The 20,665-nt window shown below is 45.3% G+C and overlaps 1 protein-coding gene across 1 annotated transcript; it reads right to left on the bottom strand.

Annotated features, from left to right (window-relative positions):
* Positions 1-251: 251 nt before the first annotated feature.
* ZNF598 (zinc finger protein 598, E3 ubiquitin ligase) lies at positions 252-19,514 on the bottom strand. Its single transcript, XM_075830560.1, has 12 exons — positions 18,565-19,514; positions 12,009-12,121; positions 11,574-11,703; positions 10,883-11,094; positions 10,325-10,542; positions 8,284-8,401; positions 7,972-8,159; positions 7,782-7,878; positions 6,446-7,230; positions 4,247-4,385; positions 3,653-3,797; positions 252-3,048 (listed from the first exon to the last, which is right to left on the bottom strand). The coding sequence occupies exons 1-12, from the start codon at positions 18,742-18,744 to the stop codon at positions 2,698-2,700; spliced, it is 2,676 nt and encodes an 891-aa protein (XP_075686675.1). The 5' UTR covers positions 18,745-19,514; the 3' UTR covers positions 252-2,697.
* Positions 19,515-20,665: the final 1,151 nt, after the last annotated feature.

Below are 20,665 nucleotides of genomic sequence, written 5' to 3'. Positions count from 1 at the left end.
ACCCCAGGAGATGCCCATAAATGATGTAGTACCCACATGAGATCTTAAAGGGAAAGTGTCATCTTAATTAAAATGTTTGCATTCATTAGAACAATTGGGGATGAGGGGGGGGGGGAATCATTCACACCCCTATAACCAACCAGACTGCTGGGTCTCGGTTCGCCACATAAAACCTAGACTCTAACGCCATCTAGTGACTGGCAAGTGTTACTGCAGTTTTTCAAAAAAATTTCATAAAAGAATCAAGTCAGTCAGAGTAAGCATTTTTTTTATTTATTTGCCCAATGCAGTTTTTTTTATCAGACAGGTGGAGTACCCCCTGCCCTGTGCATATAACATTTTGTTCTCACCACAGAGAAGCGCTGGTCACCCTTCCACAATGCTGAACATGGAGCTTACCAATATGCGGTGTTAACCCCCTCACAACCACAAGCAGCTGAAATGATCCAGGTCAAAAATAAATCAAACAGTGTTAACAATTGTACAACATTCATAGGTTCAATACTAGAGGATGAAATGGTCAGGTCCAGACCGTACAAATAGGCGGCAGGGAGCCGGACACCTCGACGGGTATCAGTCATCTATCGGCAGCCATAATGACATTAGAGGCACTTCATACCTCGCACCTCCTTCCTATAATGGATCCAATGATAAGATGAATGTCTAGAAGACACGATCATGGTACTTAGGCCCCAATTCCATGAAACCTGAGCAGTAATTTACAAATTTTGAAACAAATGTTTTCAATAAAGTTTTTAATTTTTGAATCTATACACAGACTATTAATCTTCTTAATTTAATAACTAATACATTGGCGCAGCTTGGACCCCTGCAGTATTATCATGTGACGGGGCAGAAGGGCCAAAACCATCTAACAAAAAACAAACAAAAACTGGCCTTGTTGCCAATAGCAACCAATCTACGCTCAGCTTTCATTTCTTAAACTGCTCTGGAGAAATGAAACCTGTGCTGTGATTGGTTGCTATGGGCAACAAGGCCAGTTCTTCTGATAGACGGTCTGGATGACTATGGCCCATTGCTCCTCCTTGGCCTTTAGATATTTCTCATGGGATCTTATTATTTATTCATCGTCACGCACGGCGTGTTTTTTTGTGGCAAGAACCGCTGCGCCCAGGTGTTCGCTGGAAGTCAATTGTGAAATATTGAATGCGCGGTGTTGGGTCAGGCGTTTTTTTCATGCAGTTAGCAGCGTTTTTCACCCATGTATTTTGGCCCAAAAAAACGCCACACAGAGTGTGTGTAAAGGAAGACTTTCCCTGACAGAGGTCCAGCACCATATAGAATGTGGAACATTATACATATAGTATTACAGGTCCTGTTACTTAATCCGTGACACTTGTGGAAGGGGCGGGGCTGTGACAACAACAAAAAAAACATCAGACAAAAATCTCCATTTGCTTTCCGATGGAAGAAATAGTTTACAATATTTATAGCAGGATATAGTATAGAATAGGGAACCGGGGTGGGGATGGCGCATGCGGTAAAGAGAGGCAGAGCAGACATGTATTCCATTACATTTCCAAATTATTACTCCCGATTCTGTGCGCCCAGCGTTATGTCGCTGCTTTATAAGAGGCTGCAAAGCCACGAGTGACTGACGCTTGTAAAGTGCGCGCGCGCGCAAAACAAAAGTGGCCGGTGCTCTATATAGTGAAACGGATTATAAATGATTGTAATGATTCATTAGTGAGTGTAAGATAATAAACTAGGGCTGGTGCCTAGCAACAAGTGATGCCCTCTCAATCCTTTAGCATTCTCAAGATTTCTGCTTGCTGTCAGTGAATGGAAATATTGACGAATGCTTAATGAATTTTACTGGTGTGTAAAATAATCTCTCGGCCGCATCCTCCCCCCTCCCACCAGGGCTGTGGTTGTCAATGCGACCCTGGGAACATACTAGGTGCTTTATATAACCTAAAAACGGCAGAAGATGATCTGCTATTATCAGTGTGTTTCTGGGGATGGGGGCAGGGATTATTATTTGCACTTCTCTTCAATCATCCCATTGATGAACACTAGTCAGCCTCTCCCAGACATGAAACGGCTGATAATAGGGAGCAATAGACTGCATTCAACTGCCCAGCAATTGTAGATTAATACAGATTTCAGGCCTAGCGTCCCGTTAACATATAACTTTAGTTCTCAGAATGCACCGGCCTCCACCCCCGCACATATGACGGTGGCATGTAAAACCCATTTACACATACGATGATCCAACCACGAATTAACAAAAATAGAATTAACTAGACGTTGCCCGATTATTGCTCAGCTAAACTTTCAAAAAAAAGAGAAACATGATTCCGGTTTGTGCCACAGCGACACTTGTCGGGCTCCGCAATGATACTGTAAAATAAACCGCGCCTTTTCACTATAGGACGTGGTGGTCACTTCTGCTCCGGCTGGAACGGATGGTCATTCTCTTCAGACGATATTCCAGGACAGACAAACAGAGGGTAACACCAACTCTGCGCCCTCCACACTCAGCACCGTCATCACATCATTTATTTGGCCACTCAGAGCATCATAATAATTTACTTTATTATCACCGGGCGGCCATATTGCCGCCTGGATTTGCCCACATTTCCTCTTTTACTATTACTGGTAATTTTTGGTGCATTTTTTTTTTCTCTTTCCTTTTAAGTGCAAACCCAAATCCTGGGGTAGATTTTCCAGAGCCTAACTGATGATCCGACTGATGGCCTGGAGCGATGGAAAGTCATGGTCTTCGAGGTGCAATGTCTTGTGATTTGCAACGTCCCGGGGAGACAGCACTTGGCTGCAGATGGAGCAGGTGGAGTAGTCCAGTTCAGGGGAGCTGGAGTCTGTTTGCCAGGCAGCTTTCTTGCTCTTCTTGGACTTATTTGAACTTTGTTTCTGCTCTAGCCGGAGCTCCTGGTGGGCAGTGAGCAGCTCCTGCTGTTTGGCGTTGTCTGGAAGCAGCACCAGGAGCTCGTTGAATATTAGACTGAAGTTTTCCCCAAGAAGTTGACGGCAGCTTTTGTAATACTCAGATGCAGATATCAATCCCTTGAACACAATGAGAATGTACATGAAGTTTTATATAAAAACAAATTATCCATAACAAATTAAAAGGGTTTTCCAGTCCTGAGACATTGATCCTCAGGATAGGCCGCCAATATGTGATCGATCGGGGTCCGACTCCTGCACCCCCGCCGATCTGTTTTTAAGGGGCCGCAGCGCTCTTATTACTTCCCGTTAATTTCCTTTACTGCTCACACTGTGAATCGCCGACACACATAGTGGCGGTTCGCAGTATTACAGCCTTCTGCCATTCACTTTAATTTACAGGAAGATCAGCAGTTGGTATCTGCTACTTTCATGTATGCCAACATCATATACTCCGTGATCACCAACATGTGCCAAAACTAAAACTCCCAGCATTCCCTGACAGCCTACAGCTGTTGGGGGATGCTGGTAGTTGTAGTATCACATCTGCTCCAGGTTGGAGAACACTGCTCTGTTTAATTCGGATGCCATCTAGTGGTAACTAAATGTCATGACATGTGAAAACACGGCAAGATTTGGAGAACAATGAAAAGCGGTGAATATAATGATTTCAAAACATATAAAATCCACAGCTGTATACGGCAAACACACGCGCAGTAGTTACCTGTCTGAACTTGCCGGAATGGGATTTAAATTCATTGAATGTAGACTCATCACTGTGCAGGTAATCTTTGATGGAGTCGATCAGGTGAATGTTTCTCTGCTGGAAGTTTTCAGGTATGAGGTAAGTCCTGGTGTAGAATGAGGCTCTATGAAGGTGAACAATCACAGGGTTTATTATCCTATATACACATTCCGCTGAAGCACCAATTCAGACAACCCCTTTTAAAATGCTTTAATGGGGTATTTAGAGCCTATATTAGAACCCCCATCATCTAAGTCAGAGAAATAGATCCTGCAAAGAGACTGGCTCACTCTCCGGACCACCCAACACGTCCATAGGTGGCCAATTGATTTAATGGGCCGCTGTGTAATAACGCCTCTTCTAGAGTGGAACCAAACAACCCCTTTAATAAGGACCAATACCCCTTATATGTGAAGGACCACGGTCATGCTGCATCAGGGTGTGTACGGACCACAGAATAACTTCCTGCTCTCCTAGTAGTATTACATATGGACCTGTCTACATAATCGGCCAGATGAGGGGAACGTATACTCTTATATGGCTTAATGACACATTAAATGTCCCGTCACTCACTCCTTCGCTGGTTTGGTGTTGGACTGTGAAGGAAGAGATGCAGAAGAGACATTGGTGAATCCCGGAGGAGGTTTCCCGACAGATGAAGACAATCCTGGAGGAGGAGGCAGAGGCGCCGCAGTCACTACAGGAGAAAATCCTACAAAAAGAAAGCACAGCCTTGTTTGCACACTATTAGGCTACATGCACACATCGCGGAATCTGGCGCAGAAACTGCATCAAAACCGCAGGTAAAATCCACACTTAATGGTGTTTTTTATGCATTTTGATGTGCGGTTTCTCCGTTTTGCTGCGGACATAAACGCGGTTTTATGCTGCAGATTTTGGTGCTTCTTGTTAGACGCTTGTCTGATACAATTTGCAAACGGAAACGCATCAGGTGCAAATGGCCTTAATGGATTTTTAGAATAAAAAATGAAGACGATTCATTTAAAAACCGGGCTGCATCCGCTTTATTGTGTACACGCGAGTATGGCGGTGCCCGGTACTGCAGGTCAGTGCACTTCATTCTTCTGATCGGCAGGATGCCCCAGGATTTGGACCCCCACAGATCAAACATTGATGACATATCCTAAGGGCCCTTTTACACTGGCCAATAATCGGGCTCGTTCATCTGCCGGTCGTATCGTTTTAAATACCGAAATTATCATCGTTGTCGGCAGCGCATCTCCCGGTGTAAAGAGGGAGACGCTCTGCTGACATAACGTATGGGGACGAGCGATCATAGTAACGAGCGATCGTCCCCATCCATAGCTCCTTGTCAAAGGAGCAAAACGAGATCTCGTTGATCGGCGCTCGTTTCCACGCCCCACATCGGACCATGTAAGAGTAGCTTAACCCCTTCAGGACAGACATTTTTTGGTTTTACAGTTTTTTTTCACTCCCCGCCTTCCAAGAGAAATAACTTTTTCTTTTCCCGTCAATAGAGCGGTGCGAGGGCTTATTTTTTGCAGGTGAAGTTGCAGTTTGTATCATTAACATTTAAAGTACCATATAATGTACTTGGAAACTGAAAAAAAATAAATTTGCGGGCTGAAATTTTAGCTTTCCAGGAAAAAAACTGTGATTCCTACATTGTTTTTTGGGTTTCGTCTTTACAGCTTTCACCATTTGGTAAAAACGACAACTTAAGTTTATTCTGTGGCTCAATACGATGAAGGTGGAAACAAATTGATATTGTTTTTTTTAAATATATTTTGCTACTTTTAAAGAGAAAAAAAAAAACTTAGCTAAAAAAAACAAAATAGTTTTGTGTCGCCACATTCTGAGAGCCATAACTTTTTTTCATCCATTGTGCGGTGTCAGGGCTTATTTGTTGCGGGACTATCTGTAGTTTTTATTGGTACCATTTTTCGGTACATACAACTTTTTGATCCCTTTTTATTTCATTTTTTTGGGTTATTTTAAGAGCCAAGTTGACCAAAAAAAAACCTTTTTTGTTTCCTTTTTTTATATTACTTTAGAGGAAGAATGGGAAAAAGGGTTTTTTGGTTTTTCTAACTTTTAATATTTTTTTCCACTACTAAAAACTTAATTTCCCTTTTTTTGCGGTTTATTAGCCCCCCAGGGGACTTGAACCAAATCGCTGTAACACACTGCAATACTAATGTATTGCTGTATATTGTCATTTTTACAGGCTTAATTGTTAAGCCCTGCCACAGGCAGGGCTTAAAGGCAGAGTGAAGGCAATCCTGGGGGCCTTCATTAGGCCCCTGGGCTGCCGTGACAACCGTCGTCATCCCCCGATCTCATATGGTGGGGCGATGAGCTTTCGGAGGAGTCATTTCCCCCTCTTATCAACGCTTCACATGCTACGGTCGCGATTGACCGCCGCATTTGCGGGGTTAAACAGCCAGGATAGCTGTTCCTGGCGGTTAGTCCCGGGTGTCAGCTGTAAAACACAGCTGACACCCGCTGCATACGGAGCACGTTCCAAACATCACCCACCGCACCAGGACGTAATGGCACATCCGGGTGCGCGAAGGGGTAAAGGATAGCTCATCAATGTTTAAGTCCTAAAAACCACTTGAAGTTATTTCCAACCGCACTAGAAGTAATGTATGCAATAGCGCCCTCTAGTTCACCGTTGGTAGGGCATGTATTATAGTTCACTGTAAATGGACTTGTACCGATGAGAGTTGTAGTCCTCACAGCATGAAGCCATAACACCACTGATGATACAATAGTGAAACATTTTACCTGGTGGCGGCATCCTCAGCATGTTACTGTTCACCAATGCTGGAAAGTCTTCATCGGACGCAGGGTACTTTGGACCTGGAATGCCGACGGTCTTGAACCCCGGGGGGTCTATAGAGCGGCTTCCTTTCTCTGGCCCGTTTTTCTCACGGAGTCCGTTAATGACCGTGTTAGACTTGTCACTGAGGATTGAAGTAGCGGGTGGTGTTGGGGTGCGCTCAATCTCTGTGGCATTCTCTTTGAGGGATGAACTTGTTGAGCCGTCTTCTACCGTCTGACCGGTGGCTGGATTGCTCGGCTTCTCGAATACCACGCGCTTCTTTTTGTTGCCTTTCCCGCTGGTTTGGGAAGATGTAGTCAGCAGCTTAGAGATATCCATCATGGTGGGAGCATTACGGAATTCCTGCGCAGTTATCCCAATGCCATCGTCTTCATCCTCCGATACGGAGGGAGGTTTCAGAATTTTCTTGTTGGAAACTTTTGTGATGCTGGACTGGAACGCTTTCTTTGATACTTTATTGGGAGCAGCAACAGTAGGGGAAGAGGTTTTTGTCGTACTTTTAGAAGAGGAAGTTGCCCAAGCTGAAGCGACCGCCGACAGCGGCGTACCGAGCCTTAAGTTGGACACCAAAGCTGGGAAATCCTCCTCCTGGAAGGCATTAGAGGACCGTGCAGATGAAGTGTATGACAGCCCGGCAGGGTAGGCGGCCCCCGAGGAAGAGCCGGAGGAGGAGGACAGACTTGGGAAATCCTCCTCTTTTAGTTTAACGGGAGCTGGTTTTGGAGCACTGCAAATTATAAAAAAAAGAAGAAAACACTTAGGTCACGTTCACATGAGTGTGGGCAACCCCGGATGTAAAAAACTGCAGTTCTTCACGTCCGAGGTGCACCCGTGCGGGACGCGTTATCACGGATCCCCCATAGACTGGAGTCTATGGAGGGATGAGTGACACGCAGTAAAATAGGACATGTCCTATTTTTTCACAGACCCTTCACACGCGCTGTAGAAAAAACGTTCGCGTGAACGGCCCCATTAAAATACGGCCGTCACACCGACGACTTATACACTCGTCTGAATGAGCCCTTAAAGGGACTGACCACTTTGAATACAGTCTCTTGCAGTTTTGACTTAGACTGTATGATGCTGTAACCTGCAGATTTCTCTTGACGTTCGCAACAGAATTTTTGGAATACCCTTGCAGCTAACGGGATGGATGCCTGTATTCTGTTAGACATTATTTCACTCCCTAATACATTCTGCAAAATATTCTCGTTAAATGTCTTCCAAATAATTGCCACACACGTATACCGCCCCATAGGAAAAGACACATTGTCATACCTCAGCGGTGCAGCCACAGCTGAGCCAAAGGCAGGAAAATCCTCCTGGTTCAATACCCCGTTGGAAGTGTTTGACATCATACCCGATTCTTTTGGACCTAGGAAAGGATTTGTAGATGGTTACTCCAGCTCTCCTGATAAACGGCAGACAAGCTCGTCTCCGGAGATATAGATCTATGTAGAAATTCCACCTGTGGCATCACCAGAACACTTTGGGGTAGGTTTTGGTTTACGTCCCTCCTCAGGATCCCTGGAATCCCCTGTCCTGCTTTTTGACAGATCTCCATTCTCCTGCGCTTGTTTCCTTCCAATCTCTTCTTGTCTTCTGGCGGCTACAGACGCTCTCACTGCGGCAGCGACTTCCCGGTCTTCCTCTTCCCTGAAAACAAGCAACCATTTTTTATACTTTTGCGAACACTTTTTGTTTATTGCTCCAGTGTATCCAAAAGAGAATTTTTTTTAGCAACTTTGCAAATCTCCTCGATGCACTAGTCACCGCTTACCTTTTATATCTCCAGCTCCCCCTCCGGTTCTGCTGACCGCCACGTGCGGACCCCCTTGGTATTCTTGCCTGCCTGTTAAATCGATCCACCTCTTCATAATCCTCCCCTCCAACCGTACCTAAAATATAAAACAATGTCATCCTTGCGAAACAAGGACATCTTCTAAATAGCGATGTCACGATACCAGAATTTGGACTTCGATAGCGATACTTTGTGTAGTATTGCGATTCTCGATACCAAAACGATACTTTGCCAATAATAATAAATAAAATTAAAAAGTTCTTCCATTTTCTGATGTGAGGCGCGAGGTGTGATGAATTTTGAACCTCCATGTGCCCCACATGAATAGTCATTAACCCCATCATGTTTCTCACTGAGGTACTAAATTCATCACACCTCGCGCCTCACATTAAGAAAGCAGTTTAATTTATTTACAGCATAAATTACACTATAAATGTGTTATTACGGTCGAGACGATGCCAAACATGTGTATATTTATGTATTGAGCCCTTTATTTTAATGTTTATTGTAAAAAAAAATAAATAAAAAATTGTATTTTATTATTACATTATATATATATATATATATATATATATAAAAATTACTTTTTTATTTTTAAACTTTAATGTACTGGCATATATCTATATACTAAAAGTAGACAGGCAGTTGTTAGGACACGCCTCAGTATTCCATAACAATAGGAAATATAGTCAGACAGCCCTGGGGTCCTTCAATGAACCATGGGCTGTCTGCCCATATATGGTATGTCTCTCGATCACTTCACAGGGATTTCCTGTGATGCGATCCAAGGGGCATTCCCCTTCTCATTTTCTCCTTGAATGCTGCAGTCAGCTTTGGTCGCAGCATTCAAGGGAATAGCGGCGGAGAAGAGAGGATTCTCTGATCTCCGCCGTTAGAGCGCGGCTGCGGCTGTGTAATACAGCCATTGCCCCGCTCCTGACAAGTGCGCGCGTGGTCAGCGCTGCGCTAATAACTCGGTGACAATGACCCTGAAGACAGAACATGGGGGTATTTGGCAGTGCGCCCGCCATGTTCTCTGTCTTCAGTGCCGGAACTCACTAGTGCAGCGCCGGCCGCATCACATGATGCTAACCCCGTGCGCACACTTGTCAGGAGCGGGGCAATGACTATTACACAGCCGCAGCCCCATTCTGACTAAACTCATGTGTGACAATACTAAGCTGTGCAACCGCACAGCTTAGTATCGAAATACATGAATTAACGGTATTGAACATTGTGAGGGTGCACAGCATCAAAGCAGTATCTTTATATATTTCTATGTATCGTGCAACCCTACTTCTAAACACACCCTCCTAGAAAGATAGCAAAATTCCTTTAATAAGGCATCTGTTAATCCAGAAAGTGAGAATTTGGCACTTGATTCCAGCACAGAACTGAAATATAATGTGACATTTCCAAAGACTGAGCAGAGGAAACCACTAAGTAAACTCCTATTAAAAGACAGCTTTGTTTTATATACTTTTTATGAAGCGTGTGATAATCCAGAATATCTGATAGTCTGGCACCGACCCTTATACTTCTGTACTAACTCCTTATCGACATGTCACCTCATAGTACGTGACAGCCGCCAAGGGGGGGGGGGGGGGGGGGGGGGAGGATGGAGCTGGCTCACTGGCTGAACCCGCTCCATACAGCAGACACCGCACTGCAACAACCGGGATCAGATAAAACTCATCAGCTCCCTCTGACAGCCCATCACTCCCCTCACAACGCAATCGCAGGGTGCCTAATGGAGGCCCCCAGGTCTGCCATCTTTGTGCACCTACAACTCAGCCAACAATAAACAAGCCCTCACACGGTTGTCGATGGAAAAAAAACTTTGGCTTTTAAAAGACGGAGAGGAAAAAAATATGTGAATCAAAAAACTAAAATTGTCTGCATCACCAAGGAGGTTAAAGGAATTTTACTGTTCGATCATATCGATAAGAGAAAACGTTTTCCGAAAAAAAAAGGAAGACGGATGTTTGCGTTCGGCAGCGATATTCAAAACAGCGCTTACCGTCAGTCCTGCGATTATGTCGGCGTGTGTAGCTGAACGGAAGATCGATCTGGCGGTTCTGCCGGGCCTCTGCGCGGTTCTTGCTGTGGTAGGTGGTCTTATGTGCCTTGTAGTCAATTTCGGACCGAAAGGCGTGTGTAAACTGCTCCGCGCTGCACCTTCCCTCCTCGCACAGAAAGTGACCATCACGGAAGTGCTCCCGCAGGAAAGTGTAGTCGCTATTCACACAGAAAATATCGATACAATTACTGCAGATTATTACATGACCGATACCTGGATTATATTCTTAGGCTACGTATGGCAGGTGTCTGCAACCTCTCGCTTGTTGTATGGGTTAATCTTAAAGGGGAGGGGTGTCTAGTCAGAAACAACCCCCTTCATGGAACACAACTAGAGGTTGGGCACCGATAATAAGGGGATCCTTTAAGGGTGTTCTCTCATCACAGTAAGTGACTACCTATCCCTAGCACATGCCATTAGTATATGATTGCTGAGGGTCCAACCGCTGGGACTTCCCTATTCCCTGGCAATAATCCAGCACTGCTGCCCGTCACTTACCTATAGTATTCCTGAGCCCCGTCAGAGTCACAAAAGTGGCAGAAGTAGTGGTCCCTGCGCAAATGCTTCAGCAACTCATCATTGTCAAGGTAACGTTCGTCACAGAACTTGCAGAGAGGATGGCCACGGTGGGAGGTGTCCTCTGGGTCGCCTTGAATGCGATGACGAGCGAGGTCCTTGCGGGTGTACCATTTCCTCTCATAAGTAAAATTCTAAAAGTGATGAACAGAACATGAGGTACTGAACAGACTATTGGGTCAGGTTCACACAGGAGTTTGGTGCGGTTTTTGATGCATCCATTGCACTAAATGGAGCTGAGCTGCAATACCGCACACAACCCATGGACAGGTGAAGCGCTGTTTTTGGAAGATAGCAGCCATGTTTTTCTAATCCTAGACATTCCCTTAAAGGATCCACGCCTGGCTTTGGCTTAACAATTAACATCAAAATACACCAGGAAAAAAAAGAGAAGTACAAATCTTTCATTTATACTTTTCCTCCCTTTAAGGCGTTGTCCAAGATTAGAAAAACATGGCTGCTTTTTCCTAAAAACAGCGCCATACCTATCCACAGGTTGCATGTGGTATTGCAGCTCAGCCCCATTTATTTCAACAGAGCTAAGCTGCAATACCAGACACAACCAATGGACCTGTGTGGCGCTGTGAGCCATGGCAATGAAAAATATTCTCACCTTCAAGTGCTTTAGACAGAGTTTACAGCCGAAGAGCTCGTGATGCTTTCTCATGTGCTGCTCCAGGTCAGTAAAGGTGTTGAAGGGTCTGATCTCAGGGCACAGGTGACATTCATGTTGTAGCAGCTGCCTGAATAGGAAATACATGAGAGCGGAGACATAAGTTTGAACATTACATCAAAGCCCTTTATGGGCCACAATCTCACAGCCATGAAGGGGTTGTATGGGAGGCCGGAGGGTGCCCCCCTCTAGAAACAGTGCCACTCTTGTCCACAGGTTTTGTCTGGTATTGCAGCTCAGCCCCATTCAAGTGAGCTCTGTAATACCAGACCCAGCCCATTAACAAGAGTGGATCTGTGTCTGGAGGACGGCGGCCATGTTTTTTTTTTCCATTCAACCCCTTTATTTCTATTACCAGATAACACCTTCCCTCACCTGTACAGGGAGAAGAGTTTGCTATCACTGAAGTAGATGTCGTGGTTTTTCTCACATTGCATCTGAAAGGTGTTGATGCTTAAGAAGGGAGCAACTTTTTTAACAAACACCACCTGTAAAGAGAAGGCCGGAGAAGTCATAGGTATACGGAAGATATAATTATCCAGTAAAGCCACCAGATCCAAAGCAGCTGAATAGACACGCAACGGACAGGAACATCTATGGGGTGAAATTGAATTTATTTAAAAAAAAAAAAAAATACAATTCTGTCATAGTTTGTGGTGAAAATGACAACTTTATTCTGCGGGTCAGTGCGGTTACGGCGATACTAAATTTATATAGTTTTTTGTTTTTTTTTACCACTGTTACAAAATATCAATTTATAAAAAAAAAAAAAAAAAAAAAAAAAAAAAAAAAAAAAGAATAGTTTTGTGTCGCCATATTCTGATACCCAGAATTCTTTTTTTATTTCTCCATCGATTGAGCGCTGTGAGGTCTTGATTTTTGCGGGACGAGCTGTAGTATTTACTCGTACCATTTTGGGGTCCATACGACTTTTTATTTCATTTTTTGGTAAAAGCAAGGTGACAAAAAAGGAATTCTTGCATTGTTTCCCCCCCATGCAGCGTTCACCTGCGGGTTAAATAACGTGATATTTTAAAGTACCAACTTTTACAGACGCGGCGATACCAATTACGTTTATTTATATATTTTTTGTGGAAAAAAAAAACAATGCAAGAATTCCTTTTTTGTCACCTTGCTTTTACCAAAAAATGAAATAAAAAGTGATCAAAAAGTCGTAAAACAATTTTATAAAACAATAACCATGTGATCGTTCGATCGCTCGTGCGATACTTATGTATGGTCTTTTTCTGTGCTCTACTATTAAGCTCTGCCTCTAGCTAGACTTAATAGTAGAGCACAGAAAGCAGCTCTAAAAGCCTACAATATACCTCCGACCGCCAAGGCAACCGATCAGCACCCCATGATTATCTCGCAAGGAGGCGATCAGGGCTCAGAGGGAGCCTCATCTCTCTGTCTAACTGCCCAGATGTCGCTATTGACTGCAGCATCTGAGGGGTTAAACGAAGCCATGTTCAGTAACGTGAACAGAGCCTAAGACTATGTTCACACGGAGTATTTTGCAGGAGGAATATCTGTCTCAAAATTCAGTTTGGAACTTTGAGGCAGATTTTCCTCTCCCTGCACGCCGATTTTCGCCCGCGGCCATTGAGCGCCGCGGGCATAAAACACCGTGAAATAGGCTTTCTCTGCCTCCCATTGAAGTCAATGGGAGGTCAGAAGCGTAAACGCCCGAAGATAGGGCATGTCGCCTCCCATTGAAATCAATGGGAGGCGTTTTCGGGCCGTTTTTGCGACGCGGTTTCCGCGTCAAAAAACTCGGCAAAATACTCTGTGTGAACATAGCCTTAGGCTGATTCCTGTGTAGAGGAGAAGCAGCAGAAGAGGTAAATCCTGTCACAGCTTTCTCCTCAGTGACGGCTGCTGGTTGTGTGCGCGTGTAGGGAGAATGCGGGTATTACCGGCAAAACCGTGCGGCCATTCGTCACCACATATGGACATGGTTTTGACCGTACTCCTACACTTTACAAGCTGCTGTCTCCTCCTCTAGCAGATTTAGGCCTCATGCCCACGACCGCAATTGAGATCCGCAATAATGAATCCGTGATTGCGGATAAAAATACGGATCCATTCATTTGTATGGCCCACGCACACCTTCCCGTATATTTACGGGATGGTGTCCGGGCCGTAGAAATGACCCGCAAGAAATAGGAAGTCCTATTTTTTTATTTTACGGACAATGCGGTTGACACTCCGCGACCGTCTGCAGTTGTCCTAACCCTTCACCAGCTGCGGCCTCGGCTTCTTCTAGATAGGCTGCATAATACACTGGGAAACCTTAGGGCTTATTTAGACGAACGTAAATGTAGTCTGTGTGACCGTCTGTTTTTTGGGTTTTTTTTAACGGCCGTCACATGGCTGCATGTATTTCTATGAGGCTGGTCAGACGGCCATTGTTTTTTTAAAGGGACAGAGAGAAGGGCCCGTGAAAAAATAGGACATGTCCTGTTTTTGTTTTGTTTTCATGGATCCATCAATAGACTCAAATCTATGAAAGATCTGTGAAAATGGGTGCCGAACGTCCGAGTTTACACTCATTCATCTGAACAAGTCCTTATTTTGGTGAATTCTCAATCAGGCCCCCTTTTCGAGACAATTTTAAAAAGTGTCTAGTGCGGTGCAGACAGCTGTGATTTTTGATGCATTTGCTTCATAAATAGTTCTTGAACTTGATGCCTTATTATACACCAGAAAGACGATACATTTTACTTATAAGTAAATCTGCCGCATCGTGTATGAAGTTCTGGCACCTATCTGGAGCGGAGATAAATCTTCACCTGATTTGCGTTTCGCTGATTTGCCGCCAATTACGATGAATTGCAGAATTGAGATTCGTTTTTGGTAATTTATGAGAAAAATAGGGGAACCGATTCTACCATTGTACTGTTTGGACCAGCAAATAAAAAATAGAACAACAACAACGTTGAAACAGGCAAATTTATTTTCTCACTCCGGATCCTGACCAGATCTGAGCACAAGACTCCCCCCTCCATCTCCCCGTAGTTGGTATGTCCCAGAGAAGAGGAGATTTGGACATCAAGCTGCTGAAATGAAAGTAAAATCTGTGTCCTGAAACCCTCTGTTCTGCCAATCATCAGAATTCGAGCAGTCCCACAACTTCATCTACTGTCTCTTTATGTTTTTCTCAGAACTGATAAATCCTCTGCGAAATGGTGCCCAAAAGTTACATTTCCCTTAGGCTATGTTCACACGCAAACTCTAAAACGTCTGAAAATACGGAGCTGTTTTCATGGGAAAAAAGCTCCTGATTTTCAGAAGTTTTTTAAGCCATTCGCGATTTTCGCACAGTTTTTCACGGACGTTTTTGGAGCTTTTTTCAATAGAGTCTATGAAAAACTGCTCCAAAAATGTCCCAAGAAGTGTCCTGCACTTCTTCTTCGCGGCCGTTTTTTTACACGGTCGTTTTTCCACAGCACTAGGCAGGTACAATTATTCGCATGCGGAAACGCAGGATAAATTCATATGCTGCAGTCCGCACCGCAGGTCAATTTATGTGCAGAGAAATATTGCAGCGTGTACATGAGTTTTCCTGGAATCTCATTGACTATGCTGGTATTGTATTACACTGCGGTATTGCCTCACGCAAATACGCGCGGCAAAACCCAACATAATACGCATCTCGTGACCCTAAGGGTATGTGCACACGATAGCTGCAATTACGTCTGAAAATACGGAGCTGTTTTCAAGGGAAAACAGCCCCTGATTTTCAGACGTTTTTTGAGCAACTCGCGTTTTTCACGTCCGTTTTTGGAGCTGTTTTCATTGGAGTCTATGAGAGAACGGCTCCAAAAACGTCCAAAGAAGTGTCCTGCATATAAGTGTCCTGCATATAAGTGTCCTGCATATAAGTGTCCTGCATATAAGTGTCCTGCACTTCTTTGCCGAGGAGGTGATTTTACGCGTCGTCGTTTGACAGCTGTCAAACGACGACGCGTAAATGACACGTCGTCGGCACAGTACGTCGGCAAACCCATCCAAATGAATGGGCAGATGTTTGCCGACGTATCGGAGCCCTATTTCCAGGCGTAAATCGTGGCATAATACGCCTAGTTTACGCCTGAAAATAGGTACAAAATATACAAGTTAATCAATTTATATGTACCCCAAAATGGTTCTAATAAAAAATAGGACTCATCCCGAAAAAAAACAAGCCCTTAGGCCTCATGCACACGACCGTATTTTTTCCCACCCGTAAATACTGGCGTAAATACGGGTCCGGTGTCACACGTATTCCACCCGTTTTGCACCAGTATTTACGAACCCGTGCTCGTAAATATGGGTCCGGTGTCACACGTATTCCACCCGTATTTACGAGCACGTTTTTGGCGGCAAAATAGCACTGCACTAATCGGCAGCCCCTTCTCTCTATCAGTGCAGGATAGAGAGAAGGGACAGCCTTTTCTGTAATAAAAGTTAAATAAATTCATACTTACCCGGCCGTTGTCTTGGTGACGCGTCCCTCTCTTCACATCCAGCCCGACATCCCTGGATGACGCGGCAGTCCATGTGACCGCTGCAGCCTGTGATTGACCTGTGATTGGCTGCAGCGATCACATGGCCTGTAACGTCATCCAGGATGTCGAGAGGGACGCGTCACCAAGGCAACGGGCGGGAGACCGGACTGGAGGAAGCAGGAAGTTGCCGGTAAGTATGAACGTCTTTTATTTTTATTTTTTACAGGTTTATTCTGATCGGTAGTCACTGTCCAGGGTGCTGAAAGAGTTACTGCCGATCAGTTAACTCTTTCAGCTCCCTGGACAGTGACTATTTACTGACGTCGCTTAGCAACGCTGCCGTAATGACGGGTGCACACATGTAGCCACCCGTTATTACGAGAGCTCCATAGACTTCTATGGACTGTCCGTGCCGTTATTACGGCCAGAAATAGGACATGTTCTATCTTTTTTAACGGAACGGGCACCTTCCCGTGAGAAAACGGGAAGGCACCCGTCGCCAATAGAAGTCTATGAGCCCGTTATTACGGGTCGTGATTACGACCCGTAATAAAGGGAGTTTTTACGGTCGTGTGCATGAGGCCTAACATGGCTACGTCGACCAAAAAAAAACAAAAAATTGATGGCTATTTGAATGGGGCGACCATTTTTTTTTTTAATGAAATATTTTTTTCGTGCAAAAGTAGCAAAACGTAAAAAAAACAGACATACTTGATATCACCGAAATCAGCGCTCGCTGCACCGGTCAGTGTAATAAGGGCTTTAGGCCCTGTTCACATCTGCGTCGAGGCTCTCTGTTGTTCTGCTCCGTCAGAGGAGCAAAACAAGGGAATGACAGAAGCAACGGTTCTGTTGCACCACGGACACCACTGGCGGCCGATGGAACCCATTGACTTTAATGGGTTGTGTGGGCTTTCCATCAGGGTGTTCGTGGTTTTACCGGAGACAATAGTGCAGCTTGCTGCGCTATGGTCTCTGGTAATCTCAGCCAGATTTGCGACAGAGGCCCCTAACGCAGATGTGAACGAGGCCTTATCCCGCAAAAAACAAGCCCTCATACGGTTACGTTGACGAAAAAACAAATGCAGCGACACAAAATAAAAATCCTGTGGTCCTGAAGAGGTTAAATTGCCTAGGCACTAATGCCTCTAAACATATTCCAAAATGATGCACTGATTAACGTCTTCATATATCGTCCCAACGGTCAGAACGCTGTTTTTTCTGATACATAGCTCCAAATCCACTGCGAAGACAGCTAAAAAATTCATGCAACCTGCAGCCACCACTAGGGGGAGCTTAGGAGCTACCTGAAGACAGATTTGTTAATGCTTTAATGGTATTTCAATGTGTAAACTTGTATGCGGTGAGCTCCCCCTAGTGGTGGCTGCAGGCATTTAAAATGTTATCATGAAACCTTATGGCTATGTGAAGAAAAGCAGGGGATTTGGAGCTTTGTTTCAGAAAAAAAAAGCCTGACCCCCTATTAAAGTGAAATTAGACCGCAAAAAAACAAAACAAAACCTAGCCGAGCCTGGCCAATTCACCGAACACGTCACCCAGAACCGCCCATCTGAGGAATGGCAGCGGGCCGGCCTGCCCAGCGCTGGTGATTAACAGGAGAAAGGTCAGCAGTAGTGAGTCACTGAACCGTCTGTTATAATATAATGGAGACGTCTGCTACTAGGAAACGTCATGCGAACAGTAAAGCACAAACATGGAGCAAAAGTCTAAACCACCGGAGAAGCCCGGCTCCAGCGTTATCGCCTGTCGCCAGATTTACTTGTTTTGTACAGATTTGCATCACAGGATATTTCTACTCAAGTCACATTCAGAGCTGCACTCAGAATCCCGAATGCAGCTTTGGATGTGACTGGAGTATAACAAGACATCAGTACCAGACATGCAAAGCAAAGTATTTCCAAAATGACTTTACATTTAACATAGATCTAAATGATGTTCAGAGGGGAGTCTGATCAGAACGTCCATACATGAACAAATATTTCTACCCGACTTACATAACGGGGCCTGACACATGCCCAGACCAGAAGTTATGACATAAGCTGCTATTTACGGTCAGGATAATATGGTGACGGGGGGAAGCAATTTATAGAAAGTACAGAGGTAGTGCCGCAATGATATAACTGACAGCTGTCAATGAGAACAGAGGCCTTAAATGATCTGTCACCTGCAGGAACGTTCTGATTTATCTCATATTTAAAGGAACAGCTCAATCCAATAGGGATTGGATAGATTTAATTTTAACTTGCCATTAAAATTATTTTCTATAAGACAAGGGGCGCCAGGTGTCAGGCAGACGCTTATCTCCTTTCCTCTATAGAACACAACATGCTGAGCGCAAGTCAAGGTAGACAGTTATCAGACATGTCACGTATTAGACAGACTAGAGCCGTGTAGGTGGTTTGCGGGCAGTACTGTACCTTCTCCAGCTCTTCCCGGCACACAGCGCAGTACTTCTGCTCGCACAGCACCCTCATCTTGGTGGAGCAGCGGTAGCAGACGGGGTGATCACATTTCCCAATGGCGAATACATCAAACTCCTGACAGCACAGGACACAATTCCCCTCCAAATCCAAAGTCTTCCGCGACTTTGATGCCATGATCAGTGGACGAGAGACGAATGCTGAGCGTCTGATCTGGTGAGTGGTTACCCCAAAAATAGAGTAGTACCCCCTAATAAGCAGGTAAGGGGTGATGCAGCGGGTAAGGTACGCAAGTGAGCAGTAAAGTGGGGGTAAACTACTGAGGAGGGAGGTGGGCTGCACTACTGAGGCGGGAGGTGGGCTGCACTACTGAGGAGGGAGGTGGGCGACACTACTGAGGCGGGAGGTGGGCGACACTACTGAGGCGGGAGGTGGGCGACACTACTGAGGAGGGAGGTGGGCGACACTACTGAGGAGGGACGTGGGCTACACTACTGAGGCGGGACGTGGGCTACACTACTGAGGCGGGACGTGGGCTACACTACTGAGGCGGGACGTGGGCTACACTACTGAGGAGGGACGTGGGCTACACTACTGAGGCGGGACGTGGGCTACACTACTGAGGAGGGAGGTGGGCTACACTACTGAGGAGGGAGGTGGGCTACACTACTGAGGCGGGCTACACTGAGTAGTGAGCAGAGGCCACACTGAAAGGGCAGGATACTTGGGACAGGTTACTGGAAGAAGCCGCTGTGGGGACCGGAAGGCAGCAACGAGTGAGGAATAACCGGAAGAGGAGCTGCTTCTGCTGCCGTTGGGGAGCCCCTTGTTAACGTTAGACGTTCCGGGTGGGGACGGAGCCGACCCCTCGCTCCAAGCAGCGCACACACGTTACCGGCTAAGGAGACGTCACGCAGCTGACGCATTCCGCCGGAAGTGAACCATAAAGTACACCCTGGGATGGGCTAGAGCGCCCACTGCAGACAGCGCTCTCTGTCTCCTCGGAGAAATCAACTCGATCATCTCTCACAATTGCTACCGTAGTAGTTGCTAGTAGATGAGGACCCCTGCTGGATAAGGTGGTACATTGCATGGTTACCATTTTGTCAGCTTGTATCCTGGTGCATCTGACAGACTGTAAGAAATGTCATTCAGCAAATCCCAGGGAAAAGAAGTTACAGCAGGAGACAAAGTTCGCTCATTATTCATTTTACTCAGTTGTCGCGGCCATTTTTGCAAAAGTGACAACGTCCTGTGCAGCCATATTGTTTTTTATTTTTTAAATATCTTCTCAGCATTTACTGACAGAACACGTTCACATGTTAAATAGCGGCTTTTACTGTTTTTACTTTGACAGAAAAAAATGTCCACTGCAACAAAACAGAAAAATGTGAATATATCTGTAAATAAAACATAATGACCAAACTTTTGCCGCTGCCCTCAGTTCTTATGGCCAGTGGATTCTCTAAACCGCCACCATTGATCTAGGACATTGGTGTATAATCTGATGCATTTTGGGGTTCACAAATGAGGCTCCCGTAATGTGCAGCGATGGATGGAGGGGGATGGGGGTCTATGACTGGCCTCATATGTCACCTCCTCATAGATGGAGGGGGAACTATGAAGAGATGAGTGTTCACTGGCAGACAATATATATGGAGACTTCGTCTTCAGGCACTATATATGGGGACACTCTGTCAGGCACTATATATGGGGGTACTGTCAGGCACTATATATGGGGGCACTCTGACAGGCACTATATATGGGGGTACTCTCTGTCAGGCACTGTATATGGGGATACTCTGGTAGGCACTGTATATGGGGATACTCTCTGGCAGGCACTGTATATGGGGATACTCTGGTAGGCACTGTATATGGGGATACTCTGGCAGGCACTGTATATGGGGATACTCTGGCAGGCACTGTATATGGGGATACTCTGGCAGGCACTGTATATGGGGATACTCTCTGGCAGGCACTGTATATGGGGGTACTCTCTGGCAGGCACTGTATATGGGGGTACTCTGGCAGGCACTGTATATGGGGATACTCTCTGGCAGGCACTGTATATGGGGATACTCTGGCAGGCACTGTATAT

Source organism: Rhinoderma darwinii, chromosome 6, assembly GCF_050947455.1.
Source record: "Rhinoderma darwinii isolate aRhiDar2 chromosome 6, aRhiDar2.hap1, whole genome shotgun sequence".
In the NCBI taxonomy this organism is placed as follows: domain Eukaryota; kingdom Metazoa; phylum Chordata; class Amphibia; order Anura; family Rhinodermatidae; genus Rhinoderma; species Rhinoderma darwinii.
The sequence above is the reverse complement of the archived record's forward strand: the minus strand, read 5'-3'. Positions and strand labels throughout refer to the sequence as shown.